The following is an 11579-nucleotide window of genomic DNA, read 5'->3' as shown; positions in this document are numbered from 1 at the left end:
TCTGTGAGCCCCGAGCCGGCGGGCGGGGAGCGGGGCCCCGGGAGCCGCGCCGCGCCTGCGCCCCGCGCTCCGTCACCCGCGGCGCTGCTGACGCGGCGGGGGCGGTGCCGCGGCCGCCGGGAGCCGCGGGGAGCGCGCTGAGGGCTCCGGGCGGCCGCTCCCGCACCCTCCCGTTCCCGCGGGGCCGTCCTGCGAGGGGAAGCGGCGGCTCGTCGGCCGCGGTCGGGGAGGAAGGGCTCGCTGAGCTGCCGCCCGGCTGAGGGGCTGCCCGGCCGCCCTGCCCGGGCCGCGGTCGGTGGCGCTCCGCTCGCAGCCTCCCGGAGCCCGCAGAGCCTCCAGCCGGCCCTTGGAAGGGCCCGGCCCTCTGGCCCAGGTGGGTGTTGAGCCGCGGGGCTGAGCAGGCAGCTGGCGGGAGGGATGCGCCCACACACCTGTTCCTGTCTTGTGTAACCAGATCCTTTCCACTCCGTATGCAAAGAGCACCGTTTGGTTAGGTTTTTTTTTCCTGCTGTATGTTTACATTGCTGCAAACAGGAATTTTACTGCTCGGCTTTCTGTATTCGATTATTCCTCTGCAGCACCCTTGGTCACCCAGTTCGTTCTGCCTGCTGCTCTCTATTGCCTCTGCAACTCAGGCTCACCAGCTGCGCCCCTTTCTCACTGCTGTTGTCGTTTTAATAGGGATTTTAACTTAATTAAAGGTAGTAGCAGACGAAGTGCAAGTGTATCGGGTTTTATTTTCAAATTGTGCTTAGAAAGTAACACGAAGAAGTAGAGGATTGAACTAGCCAAACAGTTGTCATTGTTGCCTTTTTTGTTTCGCTGTGAACATCCTCTCACTGTCAGGTTTCTCTGGATGCTGCCAAATGTGTGGATCAGCAAGTGTCTTTTATGTTATGCTGTGTGGGGTTTTTTTTTGGTAAATATTTCAGTGATGTATTTGCTTTCCAAATTATTTTAAGGCCCACATAGGTACTTTGCCAGTAATACAATTGTCATGAGTTGGTAACTCTGAAATTTCCTAAACTTGTGAAAAGGGAAAGTGGAACATTATCTTCCTTAGCATTTACAATTTTTTTTTAGTTTTCATTACATTTTCTGTATTATATATGTAGGAACTACATCTTTCTTGAACTATTTTAAATAAAATTCATGCTTTTGGGGAAGGAAGAAATTAACAGATGTGTTTCTCTTCGGTAGTTAATATATAATAAATCACCAGTTGGATATGTCAGCAAGGTTTTGTCAGACCTGACTTAAGCCAGCAAATTGTCTCACTTAAGACAGTATAATTCATGAATATGGCACTTCAGTCTCAGTTTAAATTGAATTGCCCAGCTTTTCATGGAGTTTTGTTCCTCAATAGATAATATTTGTTTGTTCTGTCTTTGTGTTGGCTAATTAGAAGTCATATACTCAGTATTGCAGAGGAAGAAGCCATGGCAAGCATTGCTGTTAGAAAGAAAGAAGTCACTAGAGATCTAGACCACTGTGATATCCCATACTATGTTTCTGAATTTGTGGAAAGAGAACTTGGAAATGACTATGATTCCCTGGGGAAGCTAGACAGCCTGATTGAAAAGCTATCTGAAAACAAAAAGCATTTAGAAGAACAGGTACGCATCTTTCTGTTTCATTTTTTTTCTTCTTCTGAACACACTGTATGATTGATTGAGATTCTAACTAAATTAAATGTATCAGTGGGCCTGATATACAGTGGCACTGCTCTACACAGTGCAGTGGTTTTATGTTTGCCTTAACACATCTCCGTCAATGCAGGTACTTACAGTTTCGTCAGAAGTCCCTAAAAGAATTCAGAATGCCTTAAAGAATGCAGAAGATTCCAAAAAGTCTCTGAGTCAGCTTCTGGAGGAGGAAACTGTTCTGTCAGAGTCCATCAATAGCCACTTGCTGAAAGCTGAGCCCTGGATGGAGGATCTGGATGTGCTGATAGGTCAGGTGGAGGAGATCGAGCGACACCTGGCCTACCTCCAGTGGATTTCTCGCATAGAAGAGCTCAGGTAGTTCTGAGTGCTGCATGTATGTTCTGAGGCTGGTGACCTGCTTTATCCCCTTATTAAAATATTTCAAATTCAAGAAAGTTTTGTCTTTACTTTTCAATATCTGAATGATTCTTTTCTGTTATTGTTAATGAATATTTGGCCTTGTGTTTTTGGTGTTTTATAGTGATAGCATTCAGCAATATCTGATGACCAACAATGTTCCAGAGGCAGCCAGTACTCTAGCATTCATGGCAGAACTGGATATTAAACTTCAGGAGTCATCTTGTTCTCATCTTCTTGCTTTTGTGAGATCCACTGTTAAATTCTGGCATAAAATCCTTAAGGACAAATTGACAAGGTAAGAGAGATACTGTGACTCCCTCATCTTTGTGTTGTTCTGTCAGTTGGTGTCCAGGTGCTTATTTTGTGTTGTAGTGACTTTGAGGAGGTGCTGACACAGCTCCGCTGGCCCTTTGTGGGGCCACCTCAGTCCCAGGCGTTTGGCCTTGCTGCACCAGCCAACGCTCCTGAGGTGTACAGCAACCTGGAGATGCTCTTCTGTCAGCTTCTGAAACTGCAAACCTCGTATCCTTTAAGTTCTTGCAGTGCATTTTAGCAAGAATAAAAACTGTTAGAGATGCACGTCCTGAAGAAGAATTATTTTAAATTTTATTTTCCCTAAAGACAGAAGATAATTTATGTTACTTTGTATTAACAATTGAATGTTGTGGGGATTGGGTTTGTTGGTTTTTTTTTGGTGGTGGTGGTGGTGGTGGTAGTGGTTTGTTTTTTTTTGTTTTGTTTTGGGTTTTTTTTTGTTATTTTGTTTGTTTGGGTTTTTTTTTTTTTTGGGGGGGGGGGGGGGTTGACATTTAGAAAATGCCAAGTGCCAAAGTTGTCCTTTTTGTCAGTAGCAACATTTTAACTCCAAGTCATCAGATCCAATGCTCTCATGGTAGCTCACAGTTTAGGTTGCATGAGGATTTGGCCTTACACTGTTTGGAATCATTACCCATGCATGTTAATGAAAAAATGGTGATGTGTGTTTTATTAGACACAGTTAATTCTTTTCCTTTTATAGCCTTATGTGAAATAACCTTTAATCACTTTAATATGTCCCACCCCAGAAAGAAAAAAAGGGAAAACATACATATCTTGGAAGGAGACTTTACAAAAAGGGGAGACTGCAGGAGGATTTCTGTTGTGCAGCAATCATAGTCTGCCTTTGAGGTTGCTCAGAGGGCACTGCTGCTCATTCTGTCCCTGATTAATTCACAAAAAATCAGTTAAAACTAAAGCTCAACTAAGCCTTTTTTTATGTGTGTGTGTGTGTGTGACTGTGGCTTGTGGCTGCCTTTTTTTTTTTAATCACATAGTGGAAAGATGCAAGGCCATTGTGCACAATCCTGAGTTGGTAACAATTTTGGTTTGGCAGGTTTGGCTCACTTAAATCCATTACATAAAAATGGGAAATCATGTGTTGCATTTATTAATCCCAGAAGTCTTCATCCTCCTTTCACAAATATGAATAAGTGTGTCTCTTGGACAGCCACTGTGTTTGTTTCTGAAAATGGTGCTTTGTTGGGTTCTTGCAAGTTTCCTAAATCAAACAGACTTAAGGGACATATATTGTCATTGAAAAAATAAACCCTAAAGGCCTGAGTTATATTTAATACTAATAAAGTGGAATATTTTGAGTATCTTTTATAAGGAATTGTATTCTTTTCATAGTACTGCCTTCAGTCAATAGTGTAGAACTAAGCAGTGTTCATTTTTATAAACCTGTTCTATTGAAATGATGGTGCTGGGGTAATTCAACACTTACATCCATCCTTGACTGTCAATCTTAGAGATGAGCTGTTAACCAAACCCAAACAATTGCCAGAAAAGTACTCTTTACCCCCTTCACCACCAGTCATCCTTCCAATACAGATCATGCTGAATCCTCTTCAGAAAAGATTCAAGTATCATTTCACTGGAAATAAACAAACCAATGTCCTTAACAAGGTATGGGAGAAAGTGGTTTGACATTCTTAAATTGCTTTGTAAGCAACCTCTAGATTGCTGTGTTTAAATTGTATAGATTTCACATTTTCCAAAATTAGGACTCTTCAAAACAGTGCAGTTCTTGTGCCTACCTAAGTGTGGACAGACATCAAGATAGCACTTGGAGACCTTTCAGAGACACAGGCATTTTCTCTGGGTGAGGCAATATTTTTCACTTGCCCAGACCCTTCATAAGGCATCATTACAGTCTTAGACTGACTCCCATCTGTTCACAGGTTTTGATTAATTTCCTCTGTCTTGTTGCAAGTGGTTTTGCACTGCTCTGTATTTCTTGAGCTCAAAGGCTGTGACTTTGATTTTTGGCACTGTGTTTTGCTACCTTCATGTAACTGAAAATGTTGGATATGAAATGTGATTAGTCTAAAGATACTGTTAAATAATTATTTTTTTTAATGGGTTGAATTTTTAAATTGACATAAAAGAAGAGATGCTGAGTTTATCAGTTGGAAACTGACTCACTTCTTGTGTGAATTGCCTTCAAAGACTGAGGATTTTTATCTGAGAATTACCATTGGAATAGGTTTCATTGCATTGATGCCACTGCAACATCTGGAGCAGAGTTTAGGAGCTGTTTTGTAACAGTCCTGTTGCACGGGTCTGCTTATGATCACCATCTTGTGTAAATCTAAATACATTTGCAATCTTGACAGATGCTACTACAGATCTTTTTAAAATACTGTTGTGTATGTTAGTGGGAAAAACATGTTTTAGATATGAACAAAATTATTTTAAAAGCAAATGGAAAATTTCTGTTGAAGACATTGAATTTGCCAACAATAGGTGAACAACTATTTTAAAAATAAGAACCTATTAAAAAAATGTTACAGGGAATCTAGTGTCAGGTCAGAAAGATATTTCAACAGGCCATTGCTTAAATTTGGTTTGGGTTTTTTGTTTAGTAATTACTTGGGAAATGCAATAAAGAAAATATCAGTGTAAAATATTTAAAAGACAGCAACCTGGACAAGATTAACAGTATTTCAGAGGAGAGGCTCAGAGTTCACAATGACCTTGCCCAGCTGGGGAAGGACTGTCAAAAAAACTCAACAACCCAAGCATGATAAAATTAATGAGACAAGTGAAAATGAATACAGGGGTGAGAAACAGACACACAGAATGTGAGTGCACCTCAGCAGAAGGTTCTTTAGCTGTTGGGAGTGAGGAAACAGGAGCTGCTTCCAGTTGCACTAACACTGGAAGAAGTTCATCAAAACCTGCAGCCCATACTTTTAGGTGTGGAAACTTGAAAAAGCTTAAAGGCATTAAAATGTGAAATGAGAGGGTGATAGATTCCCTGCTTCTAGGGCAAGGTGGGGCTGAGGTTAGGTACAATAACAATAAAGTAAGAGCAGAGCTTTTCTCAGGAGCACATCCTTTTTGTTGTACCAAGAAATAAGGGCCACACAGGAGAACAGGAAGAAGTATATGAAGCAGAAACAAGGCTCTCATGAGTGAGAAAGCAGTAGAGAAAGGAGAAATAATAATGTAACTTTTGCTTGAGAAACACAATATTTGTTACATTTAAGACAATGCAAATCCAGAAACATTTTTCTGATAATGCTTTTCTATAAATGAAAGTTAAGTAAAACAGAGTGAAAGACTTGTGTGACCTGAGTTCAGGTGGGGGAAGAGAGTAGTATTTTTAGAAATTTGTCCTAAAATACTAGTAGCTCTTGAGTAAATGTTTGGATGCATTTAATAATTTCTTTTCTTTTTTAAATAAGCCTGAGTGGTATTTAACACAAGTACTTATGTGGATTGGAAATCATTCAAAGTTCCTTGATGACAAAATCCAGCCGATACTGGACAAGGCAGGATCATCAGTGAATGCTGGGGTAAGTAATGAAATGGATTGTAAATGTGAATATAAATATCAAAGTCAGCTTCTGATAGATATTTGGCCTATTTCCACTGAAATGTGTGCGTGGTGAGACTTAGTCTAGTAGCAGTTTCTTGTGTACATGTTTGCACGTGTCAGTACTTCCTGTCTCTGACATTCACTTCTTTCCTTCCAAAGCTTGAATTCTCTCGTGCTCTAGTAATGCTGATTTTGGAGAAGTTGGCTGCTGATATTCCCTGCCTGTTGTATGATGATACACTCTTTTGTCACCTCGTGGATGAGGTCCTTCTATTTGAGAGAGAGTTATACAGTGTCCATGGTTATCTCAGCAGCCTTCCCAGCTGCATGCATATTCTGTCAGAAGAATCCTGCTTCCAGAGGTGGCTAACAGTGGAAAAAAAATGTAAGACTTCCAGTGCATTTTGTTGGCCTTTATATTTAACAGTCACAAAGTATGTGTCTACTTACACAGCTACCCTTCTTAAACGGGATAAGTCACTTGGACAGGGCTACTGCCAAAAACATATGTATTTTTATGCTCTGTAATTATTCTGAATAAAAATTGATTAGGTTTCAACAGTGCCTCTGTATTTTGTGGGACTCTTGTCCCTAAGCTGTATGCAATCAAGTAGGCTTATTTTTAGACAAATGTTATGTGTGTGCAGACAGAGATGGACTTTAAATTGAAATAAGGGCAAGGTATTAGTTTTTGAGAAATGAAGAAGAAATATATTGGAAAAGAGCAAGCCAACTATTAAAAAACAAAACCAACCCCCCAATCAATTCGGGCATTTAACTCTGCTAACAGTGTTGCAAACAGATACATTAAAGCTGGTTTTGTATGAAACGACTTGTCAGTAATTTTTTATAAACTGAAAATGCAAAATTTAACTTACCAGAGATAAGGCTTTTATGTTAGTATACTTTAGAGGAGCTTTTGTTAGACTTTTTTTTAATTAAAAACTTAACTTATAAGTTTTTTGCATTTCAGTTGCTCTTCAGAAAATGGACTCTATGCTTTCTTCAGAGGCTGCATGGATATCACAGTACAAAGATATCACTGATGTAGATGAAATGAAAGTTCCAGACTGTGCTGAAACTTTTATGACTCTCTTGTTAGTTATAACAGGTAATTATATCTATGGGCATTGCTCTTGTTTGTAATGAGCAGTAAAAAACATTCAACTAACAGACTTCTTTACTAAATAGTTTACTAAATATTCATTGTCAACAGCAGTCACCAAATAAACTTGCAAAGCTGTGATATTTGCAGTTTAATAAAAACTTCCTGTTTGTTTTGTATTTTGGACACTAACTCATGCATGAGTAATCTTGACCTAGTGACATGTTTGCAAAATAATAATTATAAATATACATTTGATATTTACCATATTCTCTCATAGTTGGCAGAATATACTTTGTTGCAATGGTGTAATAAATCCTAATAGTTCTTTTGAATCTGTATCAATTCAGAAGCTATTAAGTAACTTCTCTTTTTTTGCAATAGTACATAAGAGCGAATTTGTTATTTGTTTTCAGGAGACCATTGCATCTCCAATGGCTTTGTCTTTCTCGGTGTGAGGATGCTTTAGGGGCCATGCTGGAGGGTGTGGTGTTATCACACATTGCCTCAAGTGTTAGAGTGCAAACTGCTCGTGGAACCAGGAGGGGGAAGAAAGTCTGCATGTTTAGCTTTTGTATGGGCAGTGTCCCTGCAAACATTGAAATATTGGCTGTTTTAAATACTGACAACTAAATACTGACTTTTTGATGTTCTCACAGGCATGAGGTGGTGCATGTATGTACCTGATGCCTGTGATGTTTCTTTTTGAAAAGCTTTTATTTAATGTTGGAAAGCCTAAAACCATTTTATTAATGTCTTTCCAGACAGGTATAAGAATCTTCCAACAGCTTCCAGAAAACTCCAGTTCCTGGGCCTACAGAAGGAGCTAGTGGATGATTTCAGGATACGATTAACTCAGGTGATGAAGGAAGAGACAAGAGCTTCCTTGGGATTCCGATACTGCGCAATCCTTAATGCTGTTAACTACATAGCAACAGTGCTGGCAGACTGGGCTGACAATGTAGTAAGTAAAAGTAAATATTCTTCTTTAGGAAAAAAATACTTTAAAATGGACTTGGGATGTTTGTTTTGTAACAAACATTTTGTTTTCAGTGCTTTTTGGGTGTATTCAGGAGAATTAATTACTGAAAAAGTAGAATGAGATATAAATTTGGATTTAGCAAAAGATGTATAAATAAGGACAGGTTACTGTTTGAAGCCTAAGCTGTCAATTATAAACTTTCTAGGGAAATGCAGAGAGAGCCTGGGAAATGGAATAACCTGAAGAGACCAAAAAACCTAGTCTCTTTTACATGCTTTTTATTGTAAAAAAAGGTGAATTGATTTTGAAGATCTCTGAACCAGAGCAGCAGCCTTTGCCTGGTCCTTGAACTCTTCCCATGGCAGGAGAGCTTAGACAGATCCATGTGTGTATCTGTGTTGCAGCACAGTTCAGGTGTGGCCCAGAAAGGCCACTCACTGATAACTGGGAATTAGTGACTGCTGTACAACAGCCTGGTGGCAGCACGGCCTAGTGAGGAATTGCAGCTTTTCTGCAGCTATTGCTGCTGAAGGTCAAAAAACCTTTTACACATGGAGTGTGCAGAATAAGGCATTGTGTGGGCTGTGGGCTGCCTCCAAATTCTTACTGTCTTCACAGGAAGCTGTGGCCCTAGCAGGGGATAATCTTGACTTGGTAGGATAGCAGCCTTCATGTTGTTTAACTGCATCTACTAGTGTCTTGATCTGCTTAAAAGCAAAACCAACAAGCTGTTGCTACAATGTCACATTGATCTCAATAAACTAAATTAATTTTCTTGCTGTTGTCAGCACAGTAAATTTATGATTCAAATGAATAATCATTGCTAAATAATTACAATTAAAGTTTATTTTTGCAGATCTTAAAGAGACCAAGGTAGGGTATTTTAAAAGCATGCTGCTGTCAATCTTAAAATATCTTTTCAGTATTTCTTTTGATCTCTTCCCTTTACCTATCTGCTGTTGTATCTGAAATGTGTATCAGTTCCATCACTAGGATTAAGCCACCATGTTTTGTTTTTCACTAAATCCGGACCACAGGGAAGGACAAGAAAGTGTTTTTAAAATCTTAAATTTTTAACTTTATAAATATGCCAGAGGAGAGTGTTTTCTACAACTGTGTGAACAAAGTACCAATGAAAAGTTCAAAGAGAAAGATTATTTTCTGTGGTGTTCCTCTCTGGTTTTGTTTGCCTAGTTCTTCTTGCAGCTGCAGCAGGCTGAGCTAGAGGTCCGTGCAGAAAGTGACACCATGAGCCAGCTCCAGCTGGGACAGCTGGCATCCATGGAGAGCTCTGTCTTTGATGACATGATCAACCTCCTGGAGCGCCTCAAGCACGACATGCTGACACGACAAGTAGATCATGTCTTCAGAGAGGTCAAGGATGCTGCAAAGCTGTACAAAAAAGAGAGGTGATTCTGTTTATTTAATCTCTTTGCATGTTACAGGATTATTTCCTGTTAAAAATATTGAGGTAAGTAAAGGCAAGAATAGATAATAGGCAGTAATTTTTTTTTTTCTGGAGTAGGAAAGCTGCAGGGTAGTAAGTTCTGAAAAATACTCTTTATTCTTACCTGGGGACAATTGTCATGCTATGTTTTCTAAAGAAGTTCCACAATTAGTTAGATGTATTAGTTTAAAATCCTAGGAAATATTCTGGATAATTCTAGTTTTCCATTTTGAGCAGGAATTATTTTCTTCATAGTGGTATTGAAGATTTTATGCAAAATGGCCTGTCATGACTGTTCTGTCTTAACAGACTCCTAGGGCTTCTTGAATATTTTCTTCTGAGTAGAATTTCTGAAGTACTTAATAAAAGGAATAGAACTCAATGATTTTCAGATTAGATGGGGTTCCCTAGAATGACATGTTCAGAGATTTATAACTAAAGCATGAGTTTAATATGAAATGAAATTCAAACACAGCATTAGACTGATAACTTTTAGATTAGAAATGGGAAAGGATTCTCTGGAACATTGTAAATGGGTAAGATTTCTTTTTAAAGGGTAATTTGAACTTTGTTGTACTTTGTTGAACTCAGTTGTTGTAACATGAATAATTTCACTCTAATGACTGCAGTGCAATGGTTTCTTTAGGTGGTTGTCTTTACCCTCCCAAGCAGAGCAAGCAGTGATGTCCTTGTCGAGCATGGCGTGCCCGATGCTGCAGACGCTGCGAGACCGTTTGCTGCAACTGGAGCAGCAGCTCTGCCACTCACTCTTCAAAATCTTCTGGCAAATGCTTGCAGAGAAAGTGGATCTGTACATCTATCAGGAGGTGGGTGTCAGTGTGACCTGTGCAGTGCCCTGTAGGTGTCAGTGACTGGTTCAAACAGCAGATGCACCTCTTTGTGTTTGCAGATCATTATGGCAAATCATTTCAACGAAGGAGGAGCAGCACAACTCCAGTTCGACATGAGTCGGAATTTGTTCCCCCTATTTTCGCATTACTGCAAGAGGCCAGAAAACTACTTCAAGCAGTAAGTTGGCAAACTTCTGATCTACTGGTATCAGAAGTGTGTGTCTAGAGATATACAAGTGTTCTACTTAAAACCAAGATATTTTCAATTAGTTTTGATCCACAATTTAAATGTGTGGATCATTTGTGTGTCTGATATTTTCAACTAGGAAAGTGATTCTGCAGCATGTACTCACACAGCAACAGGCTATGGCATGTGTCTTGGAGTATTTTGTGCAGTCAGGATGTCTAGATAAAATCATGGAAGGAATATTAAGAGGCACAAACTTCTGAATCTGGGGCCAAAGAAACTAGTCAAAGATACAGTTACAATATAACAAACTATTGTTAGAAGGACTACTTTACTCAGGATTGCCTTGTGAGGCAGTCTAGTTGCTGTCAGGGATGAGAAGCTGCTACTTTATTTCTGGTTAGTCTATTTCACTGGCCCAGAGTGTCCTAAATAGTCCAGCATCAAAATCCTCAGCTGATTGAGGATGAAATCTGAATATTTCTAAACCAACATGGAGCATGGAAGGGTTTTTTGTTACACTTAAATTTGTGCTGCTTACATTAATCCATGTAACTTTTCCTCTAGCATAAAAGAAGCCTGCATTATCCTGAACCTGAATATTGGCTCTGCTTTGCTTCTGAAGGATGTCCTGCAGTCAGCTTCAGAAAATGAACCGTTAAAGCCCAGCCAGCCATCTGCAACAGCAGCACTAAATGAACTTGGAGTTTATAAACTGGCTCAAAGGGATGTTGAGATTCTTCTCAGTTTGAGAGCTAATTGGCCAAATACAGGAAAATAAAGACTTCTTCAGAAATGGTTAATAACTTGGTCTAGATTACTTATTCCAAGAGAAAACAAAGTGAATATCTTGTAATATACTTCTTTCTTTCATTTCTATATGCTGAGAGATTGTTTTAATTGAATCTTATGCCTTATTCTATACAGTTCAAAGAAAAAATTCAAAATGCTACTGCCTTGGTGTTGAACTGTGCAGATCTTATTTTCCATGGCCACCTTGCCATTGCATTTGGAAGCTAAAACTGTTCATCTCTAAGGAATAGTCTGCCTTGTCTGCATCATTCTAAGGAACAGAGTAT

General features: G+C 39.4%; 1 protein-coding gene across 3 annotated transcripts; it reads left to right on the top strand.

Moving 5' to 3' along the window:
• Positions 1-86: 86 nt before the first annotated feature.
• Positions 87-11306, top strand: RINT1 (RAD50 interactor 1). Of its 3 annotated transcripts, none has more exons than XM_071423935.1 (14): positions 87-373; positions 1421-1616; positions 1780-2021; positions 2188-2361; positions 2439-2588; positions 3854-4010; positions 5795-5905; positions 6088-6313; positions 6902-7039; positions 7798-7997; positions 9210-9424; positions 10109-10289; positions 10373-10491; positions 11068-11306. In XM_071423935.1, exons 2-14 carry the CDS (start codon positions 1440-1442, stop codon positions 11279-11281), a joined length of 2304 nt encoding a protein of 767 aa, XP_071280036.1. In that variant the 5' UTR covers positions 87-373; positions 1421-1439; the 3' UTR covers positions 11282-11306. The 3 variants fall into 3 exon arrangements, with proteins under 3 accessions (XP_071280036.1, XP_071280035.1, XP_071280037.1); XM_071423934.1 differs by having other exon boundaries at positions 1406-1616; XM_071423936.1 differs by lacking the exons at positions 87-373; positions 1421-1616; positions 1780-2021; positions 2439-2588; positions 3854-4010 and having other exon boundaries at positions 2229-2361.
• The last annotated feature ends 273 nt before the right edge of the window (positions 11307-11579 follow it).

The sequence above is a fragment of the Agelaius tricolor genome, unplaced genomic scaffold (genome assembly GCF_023055355.1).
Source record: "Agelaius tricolor isolate 1412-34295 unplaced genomic scaffold, bAgeTri1.0.p SCAF_3, whole genome shotgun sequence".
In the NCBI taxonomy this organism is placed as follows: domain Eukaryota; kingdom Metazoa; phylum Chordata; class Aves; order Passeriformes; family Icteridae; genus Agelaius; species Agelaius tricolor.
The sequence above is the reverse complement of the archived record's forward strand: the minus strand, read 5'-3'. Positions and strand labels throughout refer to the sequence as shown.